The 21,892-nt window shown below is 44.4% G+C and overlaps 1 protein-coding gene across 1 annotated transcript in view; it reads left to right on the top strand.

Moving 5' to 3' along the window:
- The first annotated feature begins 3,950 nt into the window (after window positions 1–3,950).
- RBM28 (RNA binding motif protein 28) overlaps window positions 3,951–21,892 on the top strand; it is a 29,996-nt gene continuing 12,054 nt past the window's right edge. Inside the window, exons 1-12 of the mRNA XM_024554947.3 lie at window positions 3,951–4,179; window positions 8,030–8,188; window positions 8,506–8,600; window positions 8,997–9,072; window positions 9,642–9,734; window positions 10,722–10,793; window positions 11,592–11,802; window positions 11,967–12,100; window positions 14,249–14,321; window positions 16,836–16,945; window positions 19,735–19,808; window positions 20,599–20,734. Coding sequence (XP_024410715.2) covers window positions 4,062–4,179; window positions 8,030–8,188; window positions 8,506–8,600; window positions 8,997–9,072; window positions 9,642–9,734; window positions 10,722–10,793; window positions 11,592–11,802; window positions 11,967–12,100; window positions 14,249–14,321; window positions 16,836–16,945; window positions 19,735–19,808; window positions 20,599–20,734 — 1,351 coding nt within the window. The 5' untranslated portion in view covers window positions 3,951–4,061. The remainder of the gene's footprint in view (window positions 4,180–8,029; window positions 8,189–8,505; window positions 8,601–8,996; window positions 9,073–9,641; window positions 9,735–10,721; window positions 10,794–11,591; window positions 11,803–11,966; window positions 12,101–14,248; window positions 14,322–16,835; window positions 16,946–19,734; window positions 19,809–20,598; window positions 20,735–21,892) is intronic.

Raw genomic sequence — 21,892 nt, 5'->3', positions numbered from 1 at the left:
GAAAGTCTGACCTTCTTGGAAAAGCTTAGGTGAGGCAACGGCAGCTTTGGTTCTGCCAGAAGTAGAAGAGAAGCAGCATTTGTGTGGGGTGGGTCCATTTCAGACCCCAGAGACCTTCACTCAAGTGCAAGGAGTCATGTCCTGAGGCTGGTTGAAGTGAGGGTCCTGGGCGCAGCCCCTTGATGACCTGTTGACTCCTTGGAAGTGGCTTTTGCAGAGATAGAACATGGTCCCGAGAGGTGACGCAGAAACTCTCCAGTTTTTGGCGGAAATGTCTGCGGTCCTAAGAGCCAGGCTTCAGGTCCAGGTGGGCAGGGGCTAGGGACTATTTAGTGGTAAAGAGCTTCATGGAAATGTTGACACACATATCGAGGGTTTGATCACCTTGAGCGGGGAGCCCCAGCAATCTCTCCGCCACATTCCCAGAGGGATTCACACCAGTTCCACCTACCAACGGGGCCCCTTTAAGGTCAGACTTGCAACCCTCCTTCCCCTGCAGAACACTTATCTTCCATAGGTGCAGATCCTCCCTGAAGAAAGTCTGTCTTCCCCAAACTCCAGCCCCGTCCTACCTACTGAAGCATAACTCACCATGCAGAGACCCATGAACACGTCCAAACCACCAGCACTCTGTAATCCCTCCCTTGTCCAGAGCATTTGGCTCTGAGCTCTGTAGTGTGCATTTATTATTTGGCTAAAATGCAGAAAGTTCAGGGTGGCACTAAAAGAGGGTCATAGATTAGGTTTGAAAATGAAAATCTGACAGTGGTTTGGCAGATGTTCTGCACATTACAGAGAGACCTACAAGGGAACACATACTAGACTTGAAGAGGAAAAAGAGAAATGGGAGTGGTTTTTCTTCCAACTCTGTCCATCAGCTGGTGGGGATTTGAGAAGGGAAGGGAGGGAGCCAAGAGGAAAGCAGGCAGAGAGATCGGGCCCCGTGCACTAGTGGAAGGATTGAAACACCGTTCTCCCTGCACATGAAGATCTGTTCTGGCTGAGAGGAGGGTTCAGGGCCTGGGACCTCAGAAGGCAGAGAGGAGTCACTGATGTTTGGGGGCTGGGCAGTGAGGAGTCATATTAGGGGAGAAAATGAGAGGAGGGTGGGGCAGGCATGGCTGAGGGATGGGACCGGAGTGGCTCTGACTGCGTCTCCTCCATCACCTGGCTCAGCTTGGCTCAGAAATTCTTGCTGCATTGCCACTCTGGGCTGAGGCCCAAAGAACTGCCAGCCTCCTAATTACAGGCATTTCTCACTGGTGTCCTAGTGGCTGTAGCGCCCCAGCATCAGAGTGGCTTTGTGTCATGGAAGGAGTGCTTGCTGTTTGCCTTTGACCACACTCAGCTCCTCTCTGCCATCTCTTCCTCACCCTACTCCCTGCCAGCCGCTCATTCACTTTTCCCGTAAAGGGTTCTTGGGTTCACATACACACCCCCTGACAAAGCAGTCCAAGCCTCATATACCCCCAGTCAATCTCTCTCATTCTCGCCCCACCCGCCCACCCCAGGCACACACGCGTGCACACACACACACTCACACTCACAGCCTTTTCTGTCTGGAAGCGCTGAATGGGGCTGGTGAGATGGAGGGTAGGTTGGGGAACACAGGTTGTTGTTCACCAGCTCCAACACTTTTTCCAAAGAATTATCTTTGACTTTATAAAGAGGCTGAGACTTTGGTGAGACGTTTCCCCCTTTGTCTCATAACTGAGCCCTTACCTAAAACAGGTTTTCCAGAGGAGTCGAGGTAATCCTGATGCATACTTACACCCTTCGGTTCCAATTCTTAGTACTGTAGAGAAATGGGAGACAAACAGCTTCATTTATTCAATTTCTGTAAAGCATTTCATTGCATACGTACAATGTGTTAGGTCCTGGGGCCAGAGAGGTGAACAAGGTGATGCTAGCCCCGAATTTAAAAAGTTGAAGGTCCTTTGGGGAAGACAGACAGTAAAGAGTTACTCTTAAAATCATTACAATAGAACAAGTAACTAATAACGGTTGTGAAAAGTGCTAAGAACAAGATGTGTAGAATGATATAAGAAGGTTTGGTTTGCAAGCGGGAGTGGAGCCAGAGGGATGGGGTTTTGGAGAGGCTGGCTGAGAACAACCCAGGCCCCTCGCACTTCCTTTCCTGGCTCCTGCACAGTGATGGATGAGAGAGAGGCCAGTAGTTTATTTCCCCTGGCAGCCGCTTTGCTGGTGTGGTGCAGGGTACCGCGACTCCTGCTATTTAATAAAGAACGCTGCATGTGTCCTGGGTAGATGGATGAGCAAATATTCCTGATCGAAGAACCATGTGGTGTTCCTGATATGAATGGACAGGAGGGGATGGGGCCGAGGCTGAGTCTGGGAGACTGGGATGGGGAGTCAGGTCTGAAATTTGGGAATTGTAAAGCACATCAGCTGCGTTGTTATCCTCCCTTAGGGCACAAAATTCCTCCACACTGTGGGTGGCTGCTGCCCCCTGATGGGCACAGGGACACAATATCATTTTGTCCTGTTTGGGTCCTAAGTACTTAAAAGGTAGCATTGTAGGGGGTGTCCTAAAGGAATGTTGGATCAGCCTTCTCTGGGTTCTTTTCCTGGTGCACACCGCAGCCAGGGCTGGGAAGTCCTCCCCGTAGCTGGGGCCCTGAAGCTTGTGATGAAATCTCTGGGGATGGAATTTTGATTGCTAAAGAGGTGAGGGGGCAGGAGAGGAGGAGAAAAAAACGGAGGAATGTGGACTTTCAACCCATCTTTATTTGAATGACCCATCCCATTTCCTTTGTCTATTTCTCTCTCTTTATCCTGGATGGGATTAACCCTATAGCCTTAAAATTTTGTTTGGTATTTCAATACTTTTTCTCCTGAGATATGTGTTTCAAAACATCTGTGGCATTTTCTTTTAAGTATATATTTATTACTTACTTGGAGCTAGGGCTTCATAAATCTGATGTTGTGTTCTCCCTTTCCCCCCATTACTGTCAACCACTCATCCATCCACCCAGGGTTTATTGAAAGTAAATGGGGAAATTTACTTTCCACAGTACCATTCATATCTTTTGAATTTTCACTACCATGTGTTCAGGTTATACTATTAAAAAGTACTTATTAAAAAACACACTGGCACTTCTTCAACTGGATGTTCTGCAGGGTGCTGGCGTCTTACACACAGGTCAGTTTCTGAGCCCAATGGGACAGCAAATATTCTCTGTGTTTCAGGATCCAGGAGCACCCAGATCTACTGACCAATGAGATCCCCTTAGCTTGTGTCTGTTTGATAAGCTGACCTGAGAGATCTTCCCCTCTCTCTGGGAGGACCTAGGTTATAGGTGTCTGTCTACTCTCACTGACTGTATTCTCCCTGAGGGCAGGGACCCTGTCCTTTGTTTTTCTCACCAGTTTTATCACTAGTGCCTGGCACATAGTAAGAGCTCAGTAAAGATATATTGAAAGAACGATGGCGTACAATCTTTTTCTATGTGTACCTTAACAGCTGTAATTTGCGAACCATTATAAGCAGTGTATAGTTATCTGTTACAGTGTGACAGATGTCTCACATTCTCTGAGAACATGCGAATTATTTGATGTTTGTGATGTACTTGTGCCTATGTGCATTCTGGATGCATTTTATATACGTAATCTGGGAGTCTGTGGTGGCACTTCACAAACTAATATTTATTTATATGTCAGATCCTGGGTTAGGTCGCGAGCAAAAACGACTTCTGCCTTCACTGGTAAACTTGGGAGCAATGTCCTGGAAATGAGATTTTTAAGCTGGGTAAAACGTAGCGCTGCCCTGGCGGGAGGCGAGTGGAGGTGGGAGGAGCGGTACTTGGACAAGGGGTGGAGCCCGGTTCAAGAAGCTCCGCCCCTGGTGTCACTTTTTTTTTTTTTTAAATTCCGGAACGTTTTTTCCCTCCCACCACGTTTTCCTACGGACTCTTTTGAGTAAAGTGCAACTTCCGGAACCTCCGGGCTGCTTCGCGTGGTCCCTGTCTTGAATCCAGCTCGTGGGTTTGCGTGCGTCTGTCCGGTGCGTTCGCGGCCCCGCGAGCTTGTTTCCCGGCTTGATGGCCGGGCTGACCCTGTTTGTGGGCCGCCTGCCTCCTTCGGCCCGCACTGAGCAGCTGGAGGAGCTGTTCAGTCAGGTGGGGCCGGTGAAGCAGTGCTTCGTGGTCACCGAGAAAGGTAGGGGGCGGGGTGGGGGAGGATAGGTCTGGGTTTCTGGGAGCGGGATGGAGGGGGGCCCTCGCGAGAACACCCTCCCAAAGTCCAGCGTACGGGAATTCTTTACCTGCTCTTAAGAGAAGGGTGTGGAAATTGAGTTTCTTTTACAAACTGACTCTGCCCTAAATGAGTCCATAGGGGTCTTCTGTTTCTGAATGTCAAAGCGCTTTCGGTTTATGATGCACGCTCACATACGAGATCTTAGTGGTAACTGAAAATAGCAGCCTTTGCAGTAAAACCTCGGCAAGATGTACTGAGAGTCAGCTGATTGCCAGGTACGGTGCTGAGTGCCACACGCATCTCATAATTTTCTCAGCATTCTTGTTAGGTGAGAGTCTTAACCCCATTTTACAGACGAGGAATCTAGAGCTTAGGGAAATTTGGTAACCTTAGCTTTAAAGTTTGTACAGCTAGTAAGTAGCAGACCCAGAATTTGATCACCAGACCCGGAGTTCTTAATGTTGTTATTCATTTTCTCAGTTATTTATAAATATTTATTGAATGCCTACTATGTGCCAGGCACTGTTGTAAGGCCCTGGGGATACAGAAGTGCACAAAACCAAACACCTTGCTCTTATTTATGTATTAGAGACGGTGAAGACAAGCAATAAATAAACAAAATTTGTAGTAATAATGGTGGTAAATACTAAGGGGGAAAATAAGCCAGGGAAGAAGGATAGGGAGTGTGCGCGTGCGGGCTCATATGTGTTGGGGGTATGTATAAGGTGTGCAGAGTAGCATCTGTTACAGACAGAGTAGCCAGGGAAGGCCTAGAGGTGAGATGGTGAACATGTACCTTTTAGTGGGGAGGAACAGTCTAGGCAGAGGAAACTTAAAGCTCAACGATACTCCCTTGGCTGGTGTGGCTCAGTGGATTGAGCGCCCGCCTGTGAACCAAAGGGTTGCTGGTTCAATTTCCAGTCGGGGCCCATGCCTGGACTGTGGGCCAGGCCCCCATAGGGGATGGGTGGGAGGGAACCACACATTGATATTTCTCTCCATCTTTCTCCCTTCCTCTCTCTCAAAAAATAAATAAAATCTTTAAAAAAGATAGCTCAAGGATACTGGGTGATGGAAGTGAAGTGAGTGAAAGGAAGAGAAATAGGAGATAAATCTGGGTATCAGATCATGCAGGACCTTATAGGCCGTTGCGAGGACTTTGGCTTTTACTCTGAGGAATGGGAAACTACTGGTTTTGAGCAGGGAGTGGTAAGTGCAATCTGGCTTTCATTTTGAAACATGCTGTCAGGCTGTTGTGTTGAGAGTGGGCTGTGGAAAATAGGACAGAAACAGGGAGACCTCTTGCAATAAATAATCCAGGTGAGAGATGATGGTGTTGAACCAGGATAGTAGCAAAGGGTGGTAAAAAAGTGATTGGAATATGGGTATTTTGAAGTTAAAACAGGATTTGCTGATGGGTCAGATGTGGGGTAGGAGAAAAAAAGGAGTCAGAGTCAAGTGTGAGTCCCAGGTTCCTGGGCCACTGGGAGATATTTACCGATTTGCGGGATACTGCTGTACGCTTCACATTCTGTTTGATGCTCATCACATCACTGAGGGAGGGGTGGCATGTATTAGAGTGAGGATGAATTGTAAGGGTTTTAATTGTAGAAGCATTCCTTCCTCTTACCTAGACTTCAAGGCACCTGATACTTGAGATAGGCACCTGATGTTACCCAGAACATGCCTACATTTAGTTCCCTTCTAAGTCACCAGGCTGTCTCTCTAGGTGGCCTTTGCCTTTCAGCAGAACAGCCAGTGGGCCCTGGCATCCTGTGTCCCCCCCCCCATGGTGTCTGAGGATGTGAGTAGGCAGACTAACAGTGTGCCAACCATCAGTCCATCCTTAGCGTCTATCTTGTTAGTAACAGAAGTTAGGGTAGGATTGTTGACATGGCTGTGATTGCTGTGTGAGCCATAGCACCTTCCTGGTCCTTTGTCATTTTAGGTGTAGATATGGCTGAATGAGAGAATGAGAGTGCAATATAGCAATTTTTCTTAAATTGCAGATTACCCATTAGTGAGTCTTGAAAGGAATTTTTAAATGAAGTAGGGATATACCCATATATGGTAAAGCATAAGTACTCATAAAATTTTTTTTGGTTTTATGTAAAGAATATATATGTGGCCTGGGTTCCACCATGAGTTACGTTCATTAGAGTGGGCTGTCAAAACAATTTAAGAATCACTACAACAGGAGAATTGTGTTTCAGGAAAGAACAGGCTGCTGCGTGGGAGTTCTTCTTTGGGTCCTCAGAATATAGGCTATGTGTAACCTTGCCTTTCCTACCTTGTGTATGTGGTCTGGATCTTTAAAGAAACTCTTACCCTGGCTGTTGTCCTTAGTTTGGCTCAAATAAACTCATAAAAATTAAAAAAAAAAAAAAAAAAAGAAAGAAACCATACTTTTCTGTCCAGACAGACTGAATGCACTGGAAAGAGCGCTGCACCTAGTGGGCTGGGAGGGAGGGTGTGGGATGAAGTCTTACTCTGTATTGGTGACTTGGGCACGCCGCTCAACCTCTTTAAGATGGGAACAATTTCACAGAATTGTGGTGAGGATGCAAGTAAATGTGTGGGTGCTTTGCGCAGACATACACAACGTCAGGCATTTATTGTGAGTGCAGGTTTTGGTTTTGGCGCCAGACCCCTTTGTGTTTCGGCTGCTTTGTTTTGGTCGCACTGATCAGAAAGGGCCCTGATTTTTCTCGGTCTTATTTTGTGAGAGGTGAGAGGGCAGGCTTTTGTGAGAAATTGTTCCCAGAGAAAAGAAACCGGTTTCCAGATCACAGTATACTTTCCTAGTTCCAAGTGTCAACTTTAGGGTTAGGTGAGCCAGTGTCTTGTGTCTCAGGGCTTGTAACTGAAGCAGGTTCAAGTGTAGTTGAAAAAGAAGCAGGACATGTGAGCTGTGTTTCTTCTTTGAGTAGTAAACAGACTACTTGGTCCATCTTTTTCCTTTTTGATACAGTAAATTACTTAAAATTTTACTACCCAAAAATGTTAAATTAAAAACATACCAGAAAAGGCAAAGGTAGGTTACAGTTTTCATTTTGCAACTATTCATTTGCTTGGTCCTAATATTCTTCCTTGTGGCAATTATATTGGTGGAGTCCCATGGAAAGAGCATGAGGCTGGTAATGAGGAATTAATTCAGATGCTAATACCCTGGGGGACATTCACCAATTCACTGTCTTCTATGTCAAATTATTCATTTGGAAAGAAGGGATCATAGTATTTCCTTCCCTTACCTTGGTGTGTTCTGAAGATAAGGTGAGATAAGAGATTTATAGCTGCTTTGGAAAGGTTGAATTTGATATTGGTCACTAAGGGTTGGTAGTAATGGTATCTACAGGCTCCCAAAGCACTGTTTATTGTTTGAGGTTCTTTTGTCAGGGCCTCACTCCACCATCATTGCCAATCTGTTGCAAGGAAGAGCTGCATCATTACGTGTCATTTTCAAAGCCACCAAACTTACTGTTCCTACCCTCTCTCATGATGGTCCCTTATACTTGATGTTGAGTTCTTCTTCAGGGCGTAATTTTCATCATGGATCTCCATAATCTTGAGATTGTCAGGGAAGGCGGACGAGGAGGAGTCATCAGTGAAGACACCAGATTAGAAGAGGAAGCTTAACAAGTTCTGAGCAAAGTGGCCAAGGGGCCACTGATGTCAGCCTGTTTCTCTCCCTCCTGAGGATTTTGGCATACTGATGCCGGGCAGTGTATCTGCTACTTGAGGGCTTTGAGAATGGACCTGGGTAGGGCTCTTGGCTGACGATTCTCTCCCCCCCAACCCCCTTACTGCTCAGGGAGTAAGGCATGTCGAGGCTTTGGCTACGTCACGTTTTCTATGCCGGAAGACGTTCAGAGAGCCCTCAAGGAGGTTACCACCTTTGAGGGCAGCAAGATCAACGTGAGCGTTGCCAAGAAAAAGCTGAGGAACAAGTCCAAGGACAAGGGAGGAAAGGGTGAGTTTCCAGTAAACAGAGGGGGTTTTCTCCCTGGGTGAGGAGGAGGTGGAAAGGTGTGCGGTGGAGGTGGAGGGAGCATCTACATTTAAAGCTTCCTGAATTTGCTTTTGATATCCAAAATCATCTATTTTGTTACTCATTTTAGTCTTTTATTTACGTGTAAGTCTGGAAAATCTGGTGGTCCTGGGGGTTGCCGTACTGAACCCTGTGGTAAATGCCATCTGTTGCTGGTAGCTTTTTTCCTGTGATGTTCTGGGCCTAGAGGTGGGTGGTTTTGGAGCACAGCCTCAGTCCATTCTCTCTTGTTTTTCTAGAAAATTCAGAGTCCCCAAAGAAGGAGCAGAAGCCTAAAAAAGCCAAAGTGGCAGATAAGAAAGCCAGATTGATTATTCGGAATCTGAGCTTTAAGGTGAGTGACAGAGAAGAGTAACGCTGCCTGTTCTCAGAGCCTGTTCTCAGAGGGTGGAACTCCTCGCGAGGGTGGTGGATTGGACGGAATGCGTTTTGGGAATGAAGCTGAGTCTTGCTGAATGCAGAAAATGGGCCTGTGTACAGAAGAACGTATTGAGACAGTAAGAGAGCATGCCTTCTTGAGAAAGGATGGGAAGAAAAGCTCCCTGATATCTGTCCTTGCTTCGTAGCTACAAAGGAAGATGTCTTCTATTTGGAAATGTTTGTCCTAGTTTCAAAAGTTAAAAAAGGAGTAAGAATATTCAGGTTGTTATTAACAAACTAACTTAGTAATTAGTGTTTCATGTTTATTTGCTGGGATAATTTCTTTTTCTTTCTTTACTTTTGGCCTCAGTGTTCAGAAGATGACTTGAAGACAATATTTGCTCAGTATGGAGCTGTCCTAGAAGTTAACATCCCTAGGAAGCCAGGTACTAGCAGACCTTCATTTGGTGTGGGTTAGATTAATATTATTTAACATAGTGTTTTTTCCCCCATACCACCCTTGAACTAAGCACCTAGAACTAGAACCATAGTTGGCTGAAGGTGGGCAAAGGGAGGGGAGAATGGGGGACATCTGTAGTAGTGTCAACAATAAAAAATTTAAAAGCAAAGAGCTAGAAACGTGAGCCCCAGATGACGTATATATATAAAGTACTAGGCACAGTGCCTGACAAGTAATAAAAACTCATGTAATAGTGCTGGTGGCATTTTTAGTTAGGTATTTTTAGTTTAGGTTTCCCCAATGGTATTTTTAGTTAGATCAGAACTAGTTTTAGAAGACAAGTTACAGTTTGAGAAAGTGCACTGCTCTCTTTCTGCACTGCTCTCTTGAGCCCAAGACAGCGTACACTCAGCAGGGGGACATAGGCTTTGGCTTGGAGGCTGGCTGGTTGGCAGGATTTGGGCCATCTTGCTGCCCTGGGTTGCTGTAATTTCCTTCTTAGGTCTGTTGGCTCCCCACCTGCTGCTTCTAACATCTTTGCACATTTGCACACAGATGGAAAGATGCGTGGTTTTGCTTTTGTTCAGTTCAAAAACCTCCTAGAAGCAGGAAAAGCTCTCAAAAGTATGAACATGAAAGAGATAAAGGGTAAGTTTTCTATGCCCATACCATTGACCGAGGTATTTCTGGTGTTTGGGTGAATTAGCACAGTAACCCACTTTCTGCATTTTCAAAAGGCATTTGCATTGTTTAGGGTCTCACTGCTAATATAGAAGCTATTTTGGTGAAATATTCCTAATACTTGATCTAGGGTTAAACTCAAAACAGCTCATGTCATCATTCTCTCTTTATTTGGTGATGAGTGTTCTTTTAAATCCCTAATGAAAAATTATCCCAGAAATAATCACTGATAGATGTGGGTGCTGTCTAGGGCATGTGGGGTTTGCAGGGTTTTAAGCATCATTCAGCATCCGCGGGCAGTTAAACTGACAATGAGGCTACTGTGGGTATTGATTTACCAGGTACTAAAGAAGGGGCTGGCACAGAGACGGTCTAACCTCTGAGAGTGGTGCAATTATTTTAGTGTGCCTGTTTTGCCTCTTGCTAGTCTAACTGGAAACTTGTTGATCTAACTGGAAGCATTGTTCTAATTATTTTTCAAAATTCTATCTTATCCCAGGTGTGATGGCTGTGTAGAAAGGCAAAGTTTCTGTTCATTGATAAAAAGGTTAAGATTTAAAAAGAATAGACAGCTACTTGCAGTTTAATTTTTTAAAATTTTTATTTATTTTTAGAGAGAGGGAAGGGGAGGGAGGGAGGATGACAGGGAGAGAAACATCAATGTGTGAGAGATATATCCATCCGTTGCCTCTCACACGCCCCCATCTGGGGACCTGGTCCACAACCCAGGCATGTGCCCTGACTGGGAATCGAACCAGTGACCTTTTGGTTTGTAGGCCAGCACTCAGTCCACTGAGTCACACCAGCCAGGACTCACAGTTCTGTTTTAGGACCACCATCTTCTGAATTGGCAGGATAATTTTTTCCTTTTGTTCTTTACTGTCTCTTTGATGAATAAGAAGTCATTTACAGAAAATAGAAATGTTGAAAAGATGTTACTTTTCTGTCTAACAGGGCGGACGATAGCTGTGGATTGGGCCGTGGCAAAAGATAAATATAAAAATACACAGTCTGCCTCTGCCCCAGGTAAGATGGGGTGCTGGGTAGGAGGGGTTGTATGTTTTGGGGTGAGTTCAGAAAAGACTCTAAAAGTGTAAGTGAACCTCCCTATCAGTGACAATATTGGGCTGGAGGTACCAAAAGCATAAGAATACCCCCCCCCCCCCCCCAAAATGAGACTGAGGAGTAAGAAAAACTTTGAATTCCTACTGGCTCAGAAACCCTGAGCTCTTTGTCATTTCATATAGTCCCATTGGTGTCTGGTCCCAAACCATAGTGTAAGCCCACTCCTGAGTGTGGACGTGAGTGAGGAGTCGTCTGAGTTCACTGTTCCCCCTAGTTGCTCTCCTTTCTCAGCCTTTCATAATAAGGAACAATGGAACGTTAAGAATAGGGAAACTTAAAGCTTGCATTTTATTTAGCAAACAGTTGGCTTTAGGATACCAGGGGCTCAGAGAACAGAACTCGCCGAGATTAAAGTTCATGGCTGGGCTCCAGAGTGTGCATTGTGCTGGCTGTCATGTGGGACAGTAGGCTGTGTGTGGAGACTCAGTTGCTACTTCTCTCGTTCTGAGCCAGGTCACCTTCAGGCCTTTGATGAACGAATGGGACAGACTCCAAAGGAATCTCAGTGATGCGGGGCTTTTGTTACTGTTTTTTTTTTTCTTTCTTCATATTTTCTTTTATTCTATACAGTAAGAAAAATACATGAGATTCATATAAAACTAAAGAAACTAGGAATTTGATGGTATTAGTTACTGTTGTTAAAATAACCTTATTTTACATACTGAGTTAATTCCTAACTTTCTTTACCTCCCTGTGCAGGTGAGGAGAATAGACCTGAACCTAAACATCAGAAATTAGGTAAAGAGAATGGCAGGGAAGAAGAGGGTAGGGGAGAAGAGGATGGTGATGATGATGGTCATATGGAAGAAGAAGAGGATGATGATGAGGAGGAGGATGATGATGATGGTGATGAAGAGGAGGAGAAGAATAAAGAATCAAAGGTGGCCAAGCCTGTGCAAATTCAGAAGAGGTAAGCAACTCGGCTTGTTCTGAGACAACAGAGGAAGATTCAGGACTGTCTCCAAGGGGAAAAATGCCTTCTCCTGCCCCCATCGTTGCAAAATTGCCCTGTGTCGGGAAGTGGGATAGCCCCTTCTGTCCTCCAGGTCCTCAGCTCTGAACGTGCCATTGCAGAGCCGCCAAGAGAGCAGCGCCCGCAGAAAGCAGTGAGGAGGACCAGTCCGATGAGGACAGCGACCTGGAAGGTGGTGCTAGCGGAGAGGAGCTGGCTCAGAGCGATACGGACACTGAAGGGCAGGAGGATGGAGGTTTGCCTGCGCTCTTTGAGTTAACACTGCGGAATCCGCAGCACCGCAGCACCCTGAGGTGTTCTGTCAAGTGGAATGCCAAAGACAAAAACTTTGTATTCTTTCTAAAGAGTGTTTTGTTTTGTTTTTAAAATGAGTTTGGAGTGCAGTTTGAGGGTCAAGATTCCTAGGGAATTTAAAATGTAGCTTATGCTGAGGCACTGCCTCTCTGTCTTCAATATCCAAGTTGAATATCCAATATTCAATATTATTGGATATTCAACTTGGATATTGAGCACTGGATAAACGGGATATTGCATCTAAGATGAAGGTGGATTTTAAACAATTCTTTTGAGCTGAGATGGGGATAAAGGACCTCTTGGGGCAAACCTATTGCTTGCTACGTTTATCAAGAACGTTGAGTAAACTTAACGCATTTATTGAGGGAGCAAGGTCATTACAGAATGAGGAGTGGCCGATGGCTGGTCCTTTAGTGTGTCTAGACGGAGGTTTTTATTTACTTTACCAGGTCTCTCCTTTCTGCTCCTTTTCTGTAAATCTGGCGTGTTGGTCGGCCCATATAAGAAATCTGAAGAAATAAGCTTTTTCCATGAGGAGAGAGTGCTAGATACCTTAGAATCAAAGACACTTTTATACTGAAGGGACTGTGAGACTGTGCATTCTACAGCCAGATTCAGCTGTCTGTTATTGTTCTTTCCCTTGAAAAACTTACAGGAATAGTACATAATAATGAGAGAACGTTAATAAAAAATGCACCATAGAAGAGTATAATATAGAAAGTAAAAGTTCCTCACTAATCTCCCAAGGTCCCCCAAAGTCACTACTGTTGTTTCTTTTGTGTCTTTCCAGAAAGTTTCTGCGTGTATTTAAGCATGTATGTCTTTTCTTAAAAACAAATAGTGAGTCTCCCTTATGGCTAGATCCCCAGCCACTTAGGGCCCCTCCCCAGAGATGACCATTGCTATATGTTTCTGTTGTATCTAAAGGCCATTAATACCTTTAAGGGTAAACATACACACACCATATAGTTATATTATGTTTATGAATTTATGTTATTATTTTCCTTCTCAAGTGTCCTATATTTTTTTTTAATCCTCACCCAAGGACATTTTTCATTGCTTTAGAGAGAGGGCCAGAAGGGGGCGGGGGAGAGAGACGGAGAGAGAGAAAAACATCAATATGAGAGATAAACAGCGATTAGTTGCCTTTCGTATGTGTCCTGAGTCGGGATATACCCTCAACCTCTCAGTCTACAGGACGATGCTCCAGCCAACTGAGCCACACCGGCCAGGGCTGTCCTATGCTTTTTTAATATATATATATATATATATGTATATATAAAATATATATTATTTTTTTTTAATTTATTTATTTATTTTTAGAGAGAGGGGAAGGGAAGGAGAAAGAGAAGCAGAGAAACATCAATGTGTGGTTGCCTCTCACATGCCCCCTACTGGGGACCCAGCCTGCAACCCAGGCATGTGCCCCGACTGGGAACCAGACCAGCAACCCTTTGGTTTGCAGGCTGGCACTCACACCACTGAACCACACCAGCCAGGGCTATATATATATTTTAAAGTTTTTTTCTTTTTGTTTTAGAGAGTGGGGAGGGAAGGAGAGAAACATCGATGTGCAAGGGAAGCATTGATCGGTTGCCTCTTACACACCCCCAGCCTGGGACCTGGCCCACAACCCAGGCATGTGCCCCGACTAGGAGTCGAACTGGTGACCTTTTAGTTAGTGGGACAACATCCAGCCACTGAACCTCACCAGTCAGGGCTACATGTTTTATATTTCTAAAAAATCTGCATTTTCACAGCAGTATATGGGATCTTTTTTCCCCACACCCTTACTACATTGGATTTCATTTATCTTTTTGGTTTTAGCCAATCTGTTGGGGAAAAATAGTATCTCATTTCTTGTGTTCTGTAGATGAGATCAGGTGCATTCAGGTTAGTATGGCTGTAGACTCTTGTGTTCTTTAATTTTGAGTGAGTTAGAGCTGCTTTTCCTGTATTTGCATATCCTTTGTTCATTTTTAATTGGATTTTAATTGATTTATGCAAGATCTTTATATACTTAAGAAGTTAGCCCTTTGTTGTATGGCTTACACTAGTAAGTTTAAGTTTGTTGTTCTTTTTACTGTAGGTGTACAAGTCTCAAAGAAAAAGAAGAGGAAGTTACCCTCTGATGTGAATGAAGGGAAAACTGTTTTTATAAGGTATGCCTTTTTACTCCAAGAACTGCTCTATTTGTGCCACCATCATAGGTTTCTCTTTCTTTCCTCCCTCCCTCCCATCTTCTTCTTCTTCTTTTTTTTTTTTCCCCCTTGCACTAGTTTTATAAGCTAGGCCAGAAAGTTAGATGCCTCTAAGACCATTAGCACATCTGGCTCTGGGAACATGGCAAACAGTGAGAAATGTAGGGGAATCAGAAATATGGACAAAAGGTAAATAGCAGGGTCATCATTTCTTGTCCCATTTAGATTTCATTCTCTGTAGTTGGGGTGGCATCATTTGTAACAAATCACTTCTGCAGCCATGAGAAACATTCTGCTTGCGGGCCTTTGTTTTAAGGGGAGTCTTGGGGAGGGTGACACCACTTGTCCCAAACAATTTCTCTTTTCATGCCTGACTTACCTTCTAAAGTGGTGTCCAGAATAAAGTAAGGCATCCCATCTGTTTCTAGGGAAACTGAGGGAGGGAGTCGGGCGGAGCTGCATTTTATTTCATTGCTATTTCATTGCTATTGTTGCCGTTGCTATTTCGTCCACCGGCTGCGATGGATTGGCATTTTCAGGAAGTCGGGATCTCTTCAGCGTGCCTCCAATGTGCCTTCTTGTTCTTTCTAAAGTACCAATGTGCAGGACCATTTGAATCTTATTTTAGAGACGTGTATTTTATCCTCTTGTACAATCTTTTAAGATTGTTCTTATTGTACAAATTATTTATGTTTCATGTAGGATATTTAGGAAATAAATGTGCAAAAAGACACACACAAAATTAATTGTAATCACTACTCAGAGAACACCCCCACACATGCCCACATCGTCACATTTACAAGATGAGTTCAGCCTGTGCATGCTGTGCCGTAGCCCACTTTCTTCCTTCCAGTGTGTCTGCACAATTTCTTTTTACTGTGTTATATGCAATTGCCATGTAAATAATTTGGTACTCATAGGGGATTCTAACAGGAAGGAAGAAACATCACGCTTAGCAGCCTGTGACCTCACTACCAAGGAGACTGTTCTGTGTACATCTAGTAAATGAACAAAGAACTTCGGAAGGTAAAGGGATGGAAGAAAGGAAACTGTGCACGTGGTCAGGCGAATCAGAGGAAGTCGTGTAGCTGGGATGTGTCTTGTTGCAGAACATGTATTTTTTTAATCTCAGTTACTCCATAAGACAGAATCGTTTATGGGGATGTTAACTGAGTTTAAGAGAAGTAAAATTGTAGACACTTATTTGGGACTTTTTCTTACCCCTGGAAGGCTCTGCATAGCTGGGGAAATGCAGACTCTACAGCGTGTTGAAATTTAGTAGAACAGAATCTCCTTCCAACATTTTTTAAATCCCATGGAGAAAATATGTAATTTTCTTTTTTTGCCTTAGCCAGTAAACTTTACCATGTTTGTTTTTGAGTCATTTTGAAGGATTTTATTTTATTTTTTAAAAATTCTTAATTGTTTAAAAAACAATTTCAGTTACAGTTGACATTCAATATTGTTTCACATTAGTTTCCGGTGTACAACGTAGTGGTTAGACGGTTATAATTACGAAGTGGTCTGCCCGATAAGTCTGGTCCCCCCGGCACTGCACACAGTTATTACAGTGTTATTGACTATATTCCCTGTGCTGTACTTCACATCCCCGTGACTGTTTTGTAACAGCCGATTTGTGCTTTCTAATCTCTTCGTTTGAAGGATTTTCTGACTTCTGTAAAATTTTAACTGAAACCTGGATTTAATAGCAACACAGAGGAGAAAATGGCCTGTCAAATGCGAGACACATTTGACTTTGTTTGTAATGAGGGAAACTAATTTTTGTAGCAAGGGAAATGAATGTGGGCCAATTTAAGTGAAAAAGCCTGTTTGTTGGATAAATGTCGGGTTGGCTCACAGAATCAGAATTGTCAAATAGCAAACCCCAAGAAGGGGATGAGACCGTGGACTTCCGGGACCTCCACTGCAGGAGGCTGTGCTGTGGGTCTTTTCCCTGAGGACACCCCACCATTTTTTTAACTTCTTAAGGTATTACAAATTTTATAAAGTGCATTAATCTGAGCGTACACGTCAGCAAAATTGTTCATGTTTATATACATGAGCATATATTTACAGTTATATATGCATGTTTATGTACGGATGTATCCATATACCCGTGTTGCCACTACCCAGAGCAAGGTACAGAACGTTCTCAGCTCCCTGGAGGTTTCCCTTGGGTGGAGCCCTGCTGTGTGAAGTGAATCGACATCTTCAACTTCTGGTCTTTGTATATACGTCTGTTCAAGTTTTAACTCCTGGGATAGAGAATCTGACCTAGGAAGGTCAAGGGCGAGAGCCCTGTATTAGAGGCGTGGCCACTGGCGGTCACCCCTTTGGGTGCTGTTCCTGACAAGGGAGTGTGGTCATGAGCAAGTGAACCACTCTGGTTGGTGTCTGACTCACTCAGGCTGTGGCCAGAACACGGGATCTCACACTTGTAGTTGACCTTTCTCGTGACCTAATTGTCTTCTGTAGAAACCTGTCCTTTGACTCAGAGGAAGAAGACCTTGGCGAGCTCCTCCAGCAATTCGGAGACCTGAAATATGTCCGCATTGTCCTGCATCCAGACACAGAGCATTCCAAAGGTATTTGCTGTCAGCGGGTCAGGCCCTAAGAGTTGAGGCCACTGCCATGGCACTGGTGCGGTTACATGAGAGCCTCGTGCGTGCCCTTGAGGGGTCCACATTCAGCCCAGGGGTCTGTGGTCCTTGGAAGCACCAAGGACGTTCTGAGGTTGTCATCCACGATGTCAAATTCAGCATCTTTCATGGGGCTGCCAGCCATAATTTTTCTAGTTTGTTAAGGCCCTTGCTTGTTTACTTTAGGGTAGTGAATTCCATGTGTTGTTCTTTAAATTTCACCTGCGATAACATCTCATGGGTATTAATCATTCCACGTTGCTTGACATTACTGGGATCTTTTTTAGTTGCATTTGGTGGAGATGGAAGCTGATAGAAACTTCCTTGCAGTGGTAACAGTCAGAAAGAAAACTATGTAACAGGAGTGCCGCCTTAGATTTTTTTCCCTAAAGCTACTTCTTTTGAGCTTCCAGGGTTGACCACTCCTTATTTCAGTGTGGTGTTGTTAGGTGACATCTTTTCACCCCATTCATAATCTTTGATTTCATCAGTGGCAGTTGTTCCCCTGAAGCAGTGGATTCTGAATTCATTTTGATTCTTGATTCCTTTGCGATCTACCAAAAGCTGTGAACTCTCTCCTCAGAAAAATGCCACTTCTGAGGGTTTGTGGGCTCTGTGGAGCTTATTCATGGATTAATAACCTACATTGTAAATCTTCTTATTTTCCAAACTGACGAGACCTGAGCATTTTCTGGGTTTTACTTGGCTGAGAAAGACGTACATTAGGTGGTGTGATGGGAAGAAATGGAGCCGCTTCCTGGAGATTAGTGATCTAATCCCAGCTAAGCCATAGGCCAGCTGGGTGACTGTTGGCAAATAATTTCACCACTGGGGGCTTCAGTTTCTTATCTGTAAAATTAGTGGGTTTAACTAGCGTAATCACTTAAGGTGCTTTTAGCTCTGATATTCAATTATTCTTCTTGGACTTTCTCCATTTCCAGTATGTTTTTCTAAAAATGGGCAACTAGAGTTGCATAGAATGTCCCAGGTATGGTAGGGTATTGCTTTACTGCGATGTCTTTTGTCCTTTTTTGAATGCACGGTGCATTGGCTGGTATTTTCAGAATGTGGTCTGCAGTTGACTCCATTCTCCACAGTCTCTATTTTGGTCTGTTAATCATAGTTGAGGTAATGATCTTAATAAACATAGTTTTCATATTTCTTAACGCATGTCTTTCCCCAGCTCCTACTACATTTTTCTGGCACTTTTTCTGCCTGTTCCCTCACACAGCCTCAGCCCCCTCGTGCAGTGTATCCCTGTCTGCATGCCCTTGCACTGCCTGGAAGAGCTAAATGTTATCTGCAGGCTTTTAGGGAAGTGTTAAGACTGAACCCAGTGCTGACTCTGGAAATTGCAAGGATAAACTTCTTACCCACTCAGAGGTACTCATTTTTTTCATATTAGACAAATAGGCTAATCTGCCTATTAGAAACATTCCCCTCCCCATATTTCTTTATTGCTTGTTTCTTTATATGAGTATTTATTAATGCCAGGCATTATGGTAGGTGCCAGGGATATAGAAACAGCCAAGAAACATGGCTCTTATTCCTGCGGTGTCCAGTCTTTTGGGGAAGATGCCACGTGACCGGTGCTATAACGGAAATGTGAGTGAAAGACTGGCGGGGCGGGGCACTCGGACTGCCCAGAGGTGGCAGGAAAGACCTCACCAGACAGTGACCCTTGGGTTGGCCTGCTGATGCATTCCTTCAGTTAGTCTGATGCCATTCATTCTTTTTTTTTTAAACTCCCACCCGAGGACATTTTTTTACTGCTTTTAGAAAAAGAAGGAAGAGAGGGTTTAGAGAGAGGGGAAGGGAGGGAGAAAGAGAGGGAGAGAAGCATTGATTGGTTGCCTTTTGTATGTGCCCTGGCCAGGAACTGAACTCTCAACCTAGGCAAGTGCCCTGACTGGGAATCAAACCGGGACCTTTCGGTTTGCAGGACAGTGCCCAACCAGCTGAGCCACACCGGCCAGGGCTGGCATTCATTGTAATAGGGGACAAAAGAGCAGGGCCCCAGTAGCTCTAGGAAATGTAATGTTGTTCCCATATGTGAGGGAATACTAACCAAATATTATGAAACTTACATTTCTTTTTTTTGGAGTTTACCAAAAGGTGAACGTCTTTTTTTCTTTGCTTATAAAAGCTGCTTTTTATCAATAGCGAAAATCGGATGGGCTGATTGACCCTGCATCTAACCAGTGAGGTGCACCTGTGGAAGCTCTGGAGCAGGAGTGAAGAACTGAGCTCATGGGTGTCTGGTTCACTGCTATGTTCATTTGACAGAGGCCTGGGCCTTTGACGCCAGGAGGCGGGTGTCCCCTTGTCTAATGCCTCCCAAGTGACAGTGATGGCCGTGAGATCCGTAATTGATTTCAGGGTTAAGTGATCACTGCCTCGGTTTCTAAATCCTCTGATCGGCATGTAGTAAGTGATGCCAAATAAAATGTTAGGCTGCAATTTCTCCAGCATTTCCTGTGGATATTTGTTATTAAGGAGAGCGATGATAAGACTAAAGTTCTGGGAGCATTAGAAAAGATGAAGGAAGTAATAAAATTTCATTTGTAAGCAGGTGTGCTGTTTTATCTGTCTTTGACCCTTCAGTGCCTGGCACAGTGCCTGTCTCACGATACTTCACAGAGGGACGCTGCCACTCCCGCCATTGCGTGTAGTCTGGGGCTTCCTGCCGGGCCTCGGGAGTGCGGCATCTCACTCAGCTTCATCTCCCTGTGCAGGCTGCGCGTTCGCTCAGTTCATGACCCAAGGGGCAGCTCAGAAGTGCCTTGCAGCTGCTTCTCCAGAGACCGAGGTGAGGAAGACATTTCCTTTACCCTGTAACTTAGGCAGTGGTGGTTCTCAGGGCGACCTCTGGTGTTTATGTAATAAACAGTGAAGTGATAACACCAGAGTTAACATTTTTTGAACATTTAGTTAGGTACTCTCCTTAGGTAGGCACATCATTGTCTTATTTAATCCTCACATCAGCTCTATAGGATTATGTAAGGTTAGTACCGCTATTATCCCTATTTGATAGGTGAGAACGGGCAGAAAGATGTACCTGATACTTACTGATCACTGTCTGTGTGTCAGCCTCTGTCCTAGGCTGATGACACAAAAGACTGGGATGAGAGGGGATCGGGCCGTCTGCGAAGTGTAGCTGAGTGTTTGAGAGAGGAAGTGTGTGGATGATGCAGAGTTTTTCTCTGTGTTCCATAACCAAGTGCACACTGTTTTCAGATAGTTACATGGCATCACCATAGTCTCTTAAATTTTCTTCAGTGGAGTTCACACTACCATTTCATTAGCTTTCTTTAGATTACTAAAAGTTTGCCAGTTTACAGATCATTTCCCTCAATTTGGGCTTACTTTGGGCCTGACCATCGCCCATAAAATAAATTAGTTACTGCTGACTGCCCTAAGTACACATGTGACCTTTTGCACAGCTTTAGTAAATACTTTTAGCTGGGTCAGAACATCTTGGGGTTGGGTTCCGTGGCTTATTTGGGGTCTACTGTTTCCTGTTTCTAGGTGCTCCTTGTCAGATGCTTAGTTGTTATGTGTCATGTGTTTTAAGAGAGAGGGTTGCAATGTGTTAACAGGGCGGTGGGCTGAAACTAGATGGCCGGCAGCTCAAGGTCGACTTGGCAGTGACCCGAGATGAGGCTGCAAAGCTCCGGACAAAGAAGGTGAAGAAGCCGACGGGGACCCGGAACCTCTACCTGGCCCGTGAAGGCTGTGAGTAGTGGAAGGGTGACGTAATGTAAGCTGGGCCTCCGAGGAGCTGGCCTTGTGCTGTGACAGTGACCCAGCAATAATATCTTTGGGGCACATTTCACGTTAAAACCCCAAATGTCCTCTTTAGCAGTGTTACATTACTATTTCACTTTAGCAGATGTCTCTTTCTTTTAGGAAAACTTTACCTGATTTGTAAATGAACCAGTCTCGTTGTCTTTTCTGCCTGCTTGCCTTTAGTCCTTTTCATCAGAGGGCAAAGAGGGAGGAAAACCTCAAATTACCCTTGCTTCCTATCATCATTTTTATTTATTTATTTTTAGACAGACAGGAAGAGAAGGAAAGAAACATCAATGCGTGGTTGCTTCTTGCATGCCCCCTATTGGGGCCTGGCCTGGCCCGCAGCCCAGGCATGTGCCCTGACTGGGAATGGAACCAGCAACCCTTTGGTTCGCAGGATAGTGCTCAGTCCACTGAGCCACACCAGCCAGGGCCCTATCATCATTTTTAATAAGAGGTTTTCTGAAGGAGTGAAAATTAAGACTAAAATTATTCTTTTGGATATTCATGGATCTAAAATGCGCACTGAGCCAAAGGGTCATTGGTTTGATTCCCAGTCAGGGCTGTTGCAGGCCAGGTCCCCAGTAGGGGGCACATGAGAGGCAACCACACATTGATGTTTCTCTCCCTTTCTCTATCCTTTCCCCTCTCTAAAAATAAATAAAATCTTTTTAAAAAAGTGAAGTGCACTGAGTGCCTTACCCTTAATGCCAGAAAGATAGTCAGAAATTAGGTTTGATTAAGGAAAAAAAGAAAGAGAATCCCTACCTCGAGGCCATATGGTATTTGTCAGCCCACTTGCTGCATAGCTGCACAGCCTGGACTAGTAATGTTAGGTCACTAGCCTTCGATACTAGGCCTCTATACGGTGATGTGGCTGTTTTCTGGGCTGGCTTATTTCACCGCTTAGTAATGGCCCCCAAGTATGTGAGAAGCAGCGTAATTCCAAGGGCAGGTTATAGATAGAGCATTTTTGCAATCCAAATGCCTAAAATACACTTCTTTTCAGAACTTTTTCTAGGCTTTTCCATCTGATGTTGAGCATGTTGATGGAGCTTCTTTGAGGGGAGGGAAGGAAAAGAAGAACAAAATTACAAAATG

The sequence above is a fragment of the Desmodus rotundus genome, chromosome 6 (genome assembly GCF_022682495.2).
Source record: "Desmodus rotundus isolate HL8 chromosome 6, HLdesRot8A.1, whole genome shotgun sequence".
Classification (NCBI taxonomy): domain Eukaryota; kingdom Metazoa; phylum Chordata; class Mammalia; order Chiroptera; family Phyllostomidae; genus Desmodus; species Desmodus rotundus.
This window is presented reverse-complemented; position numbering and strand designations above follow the sequence as displayed.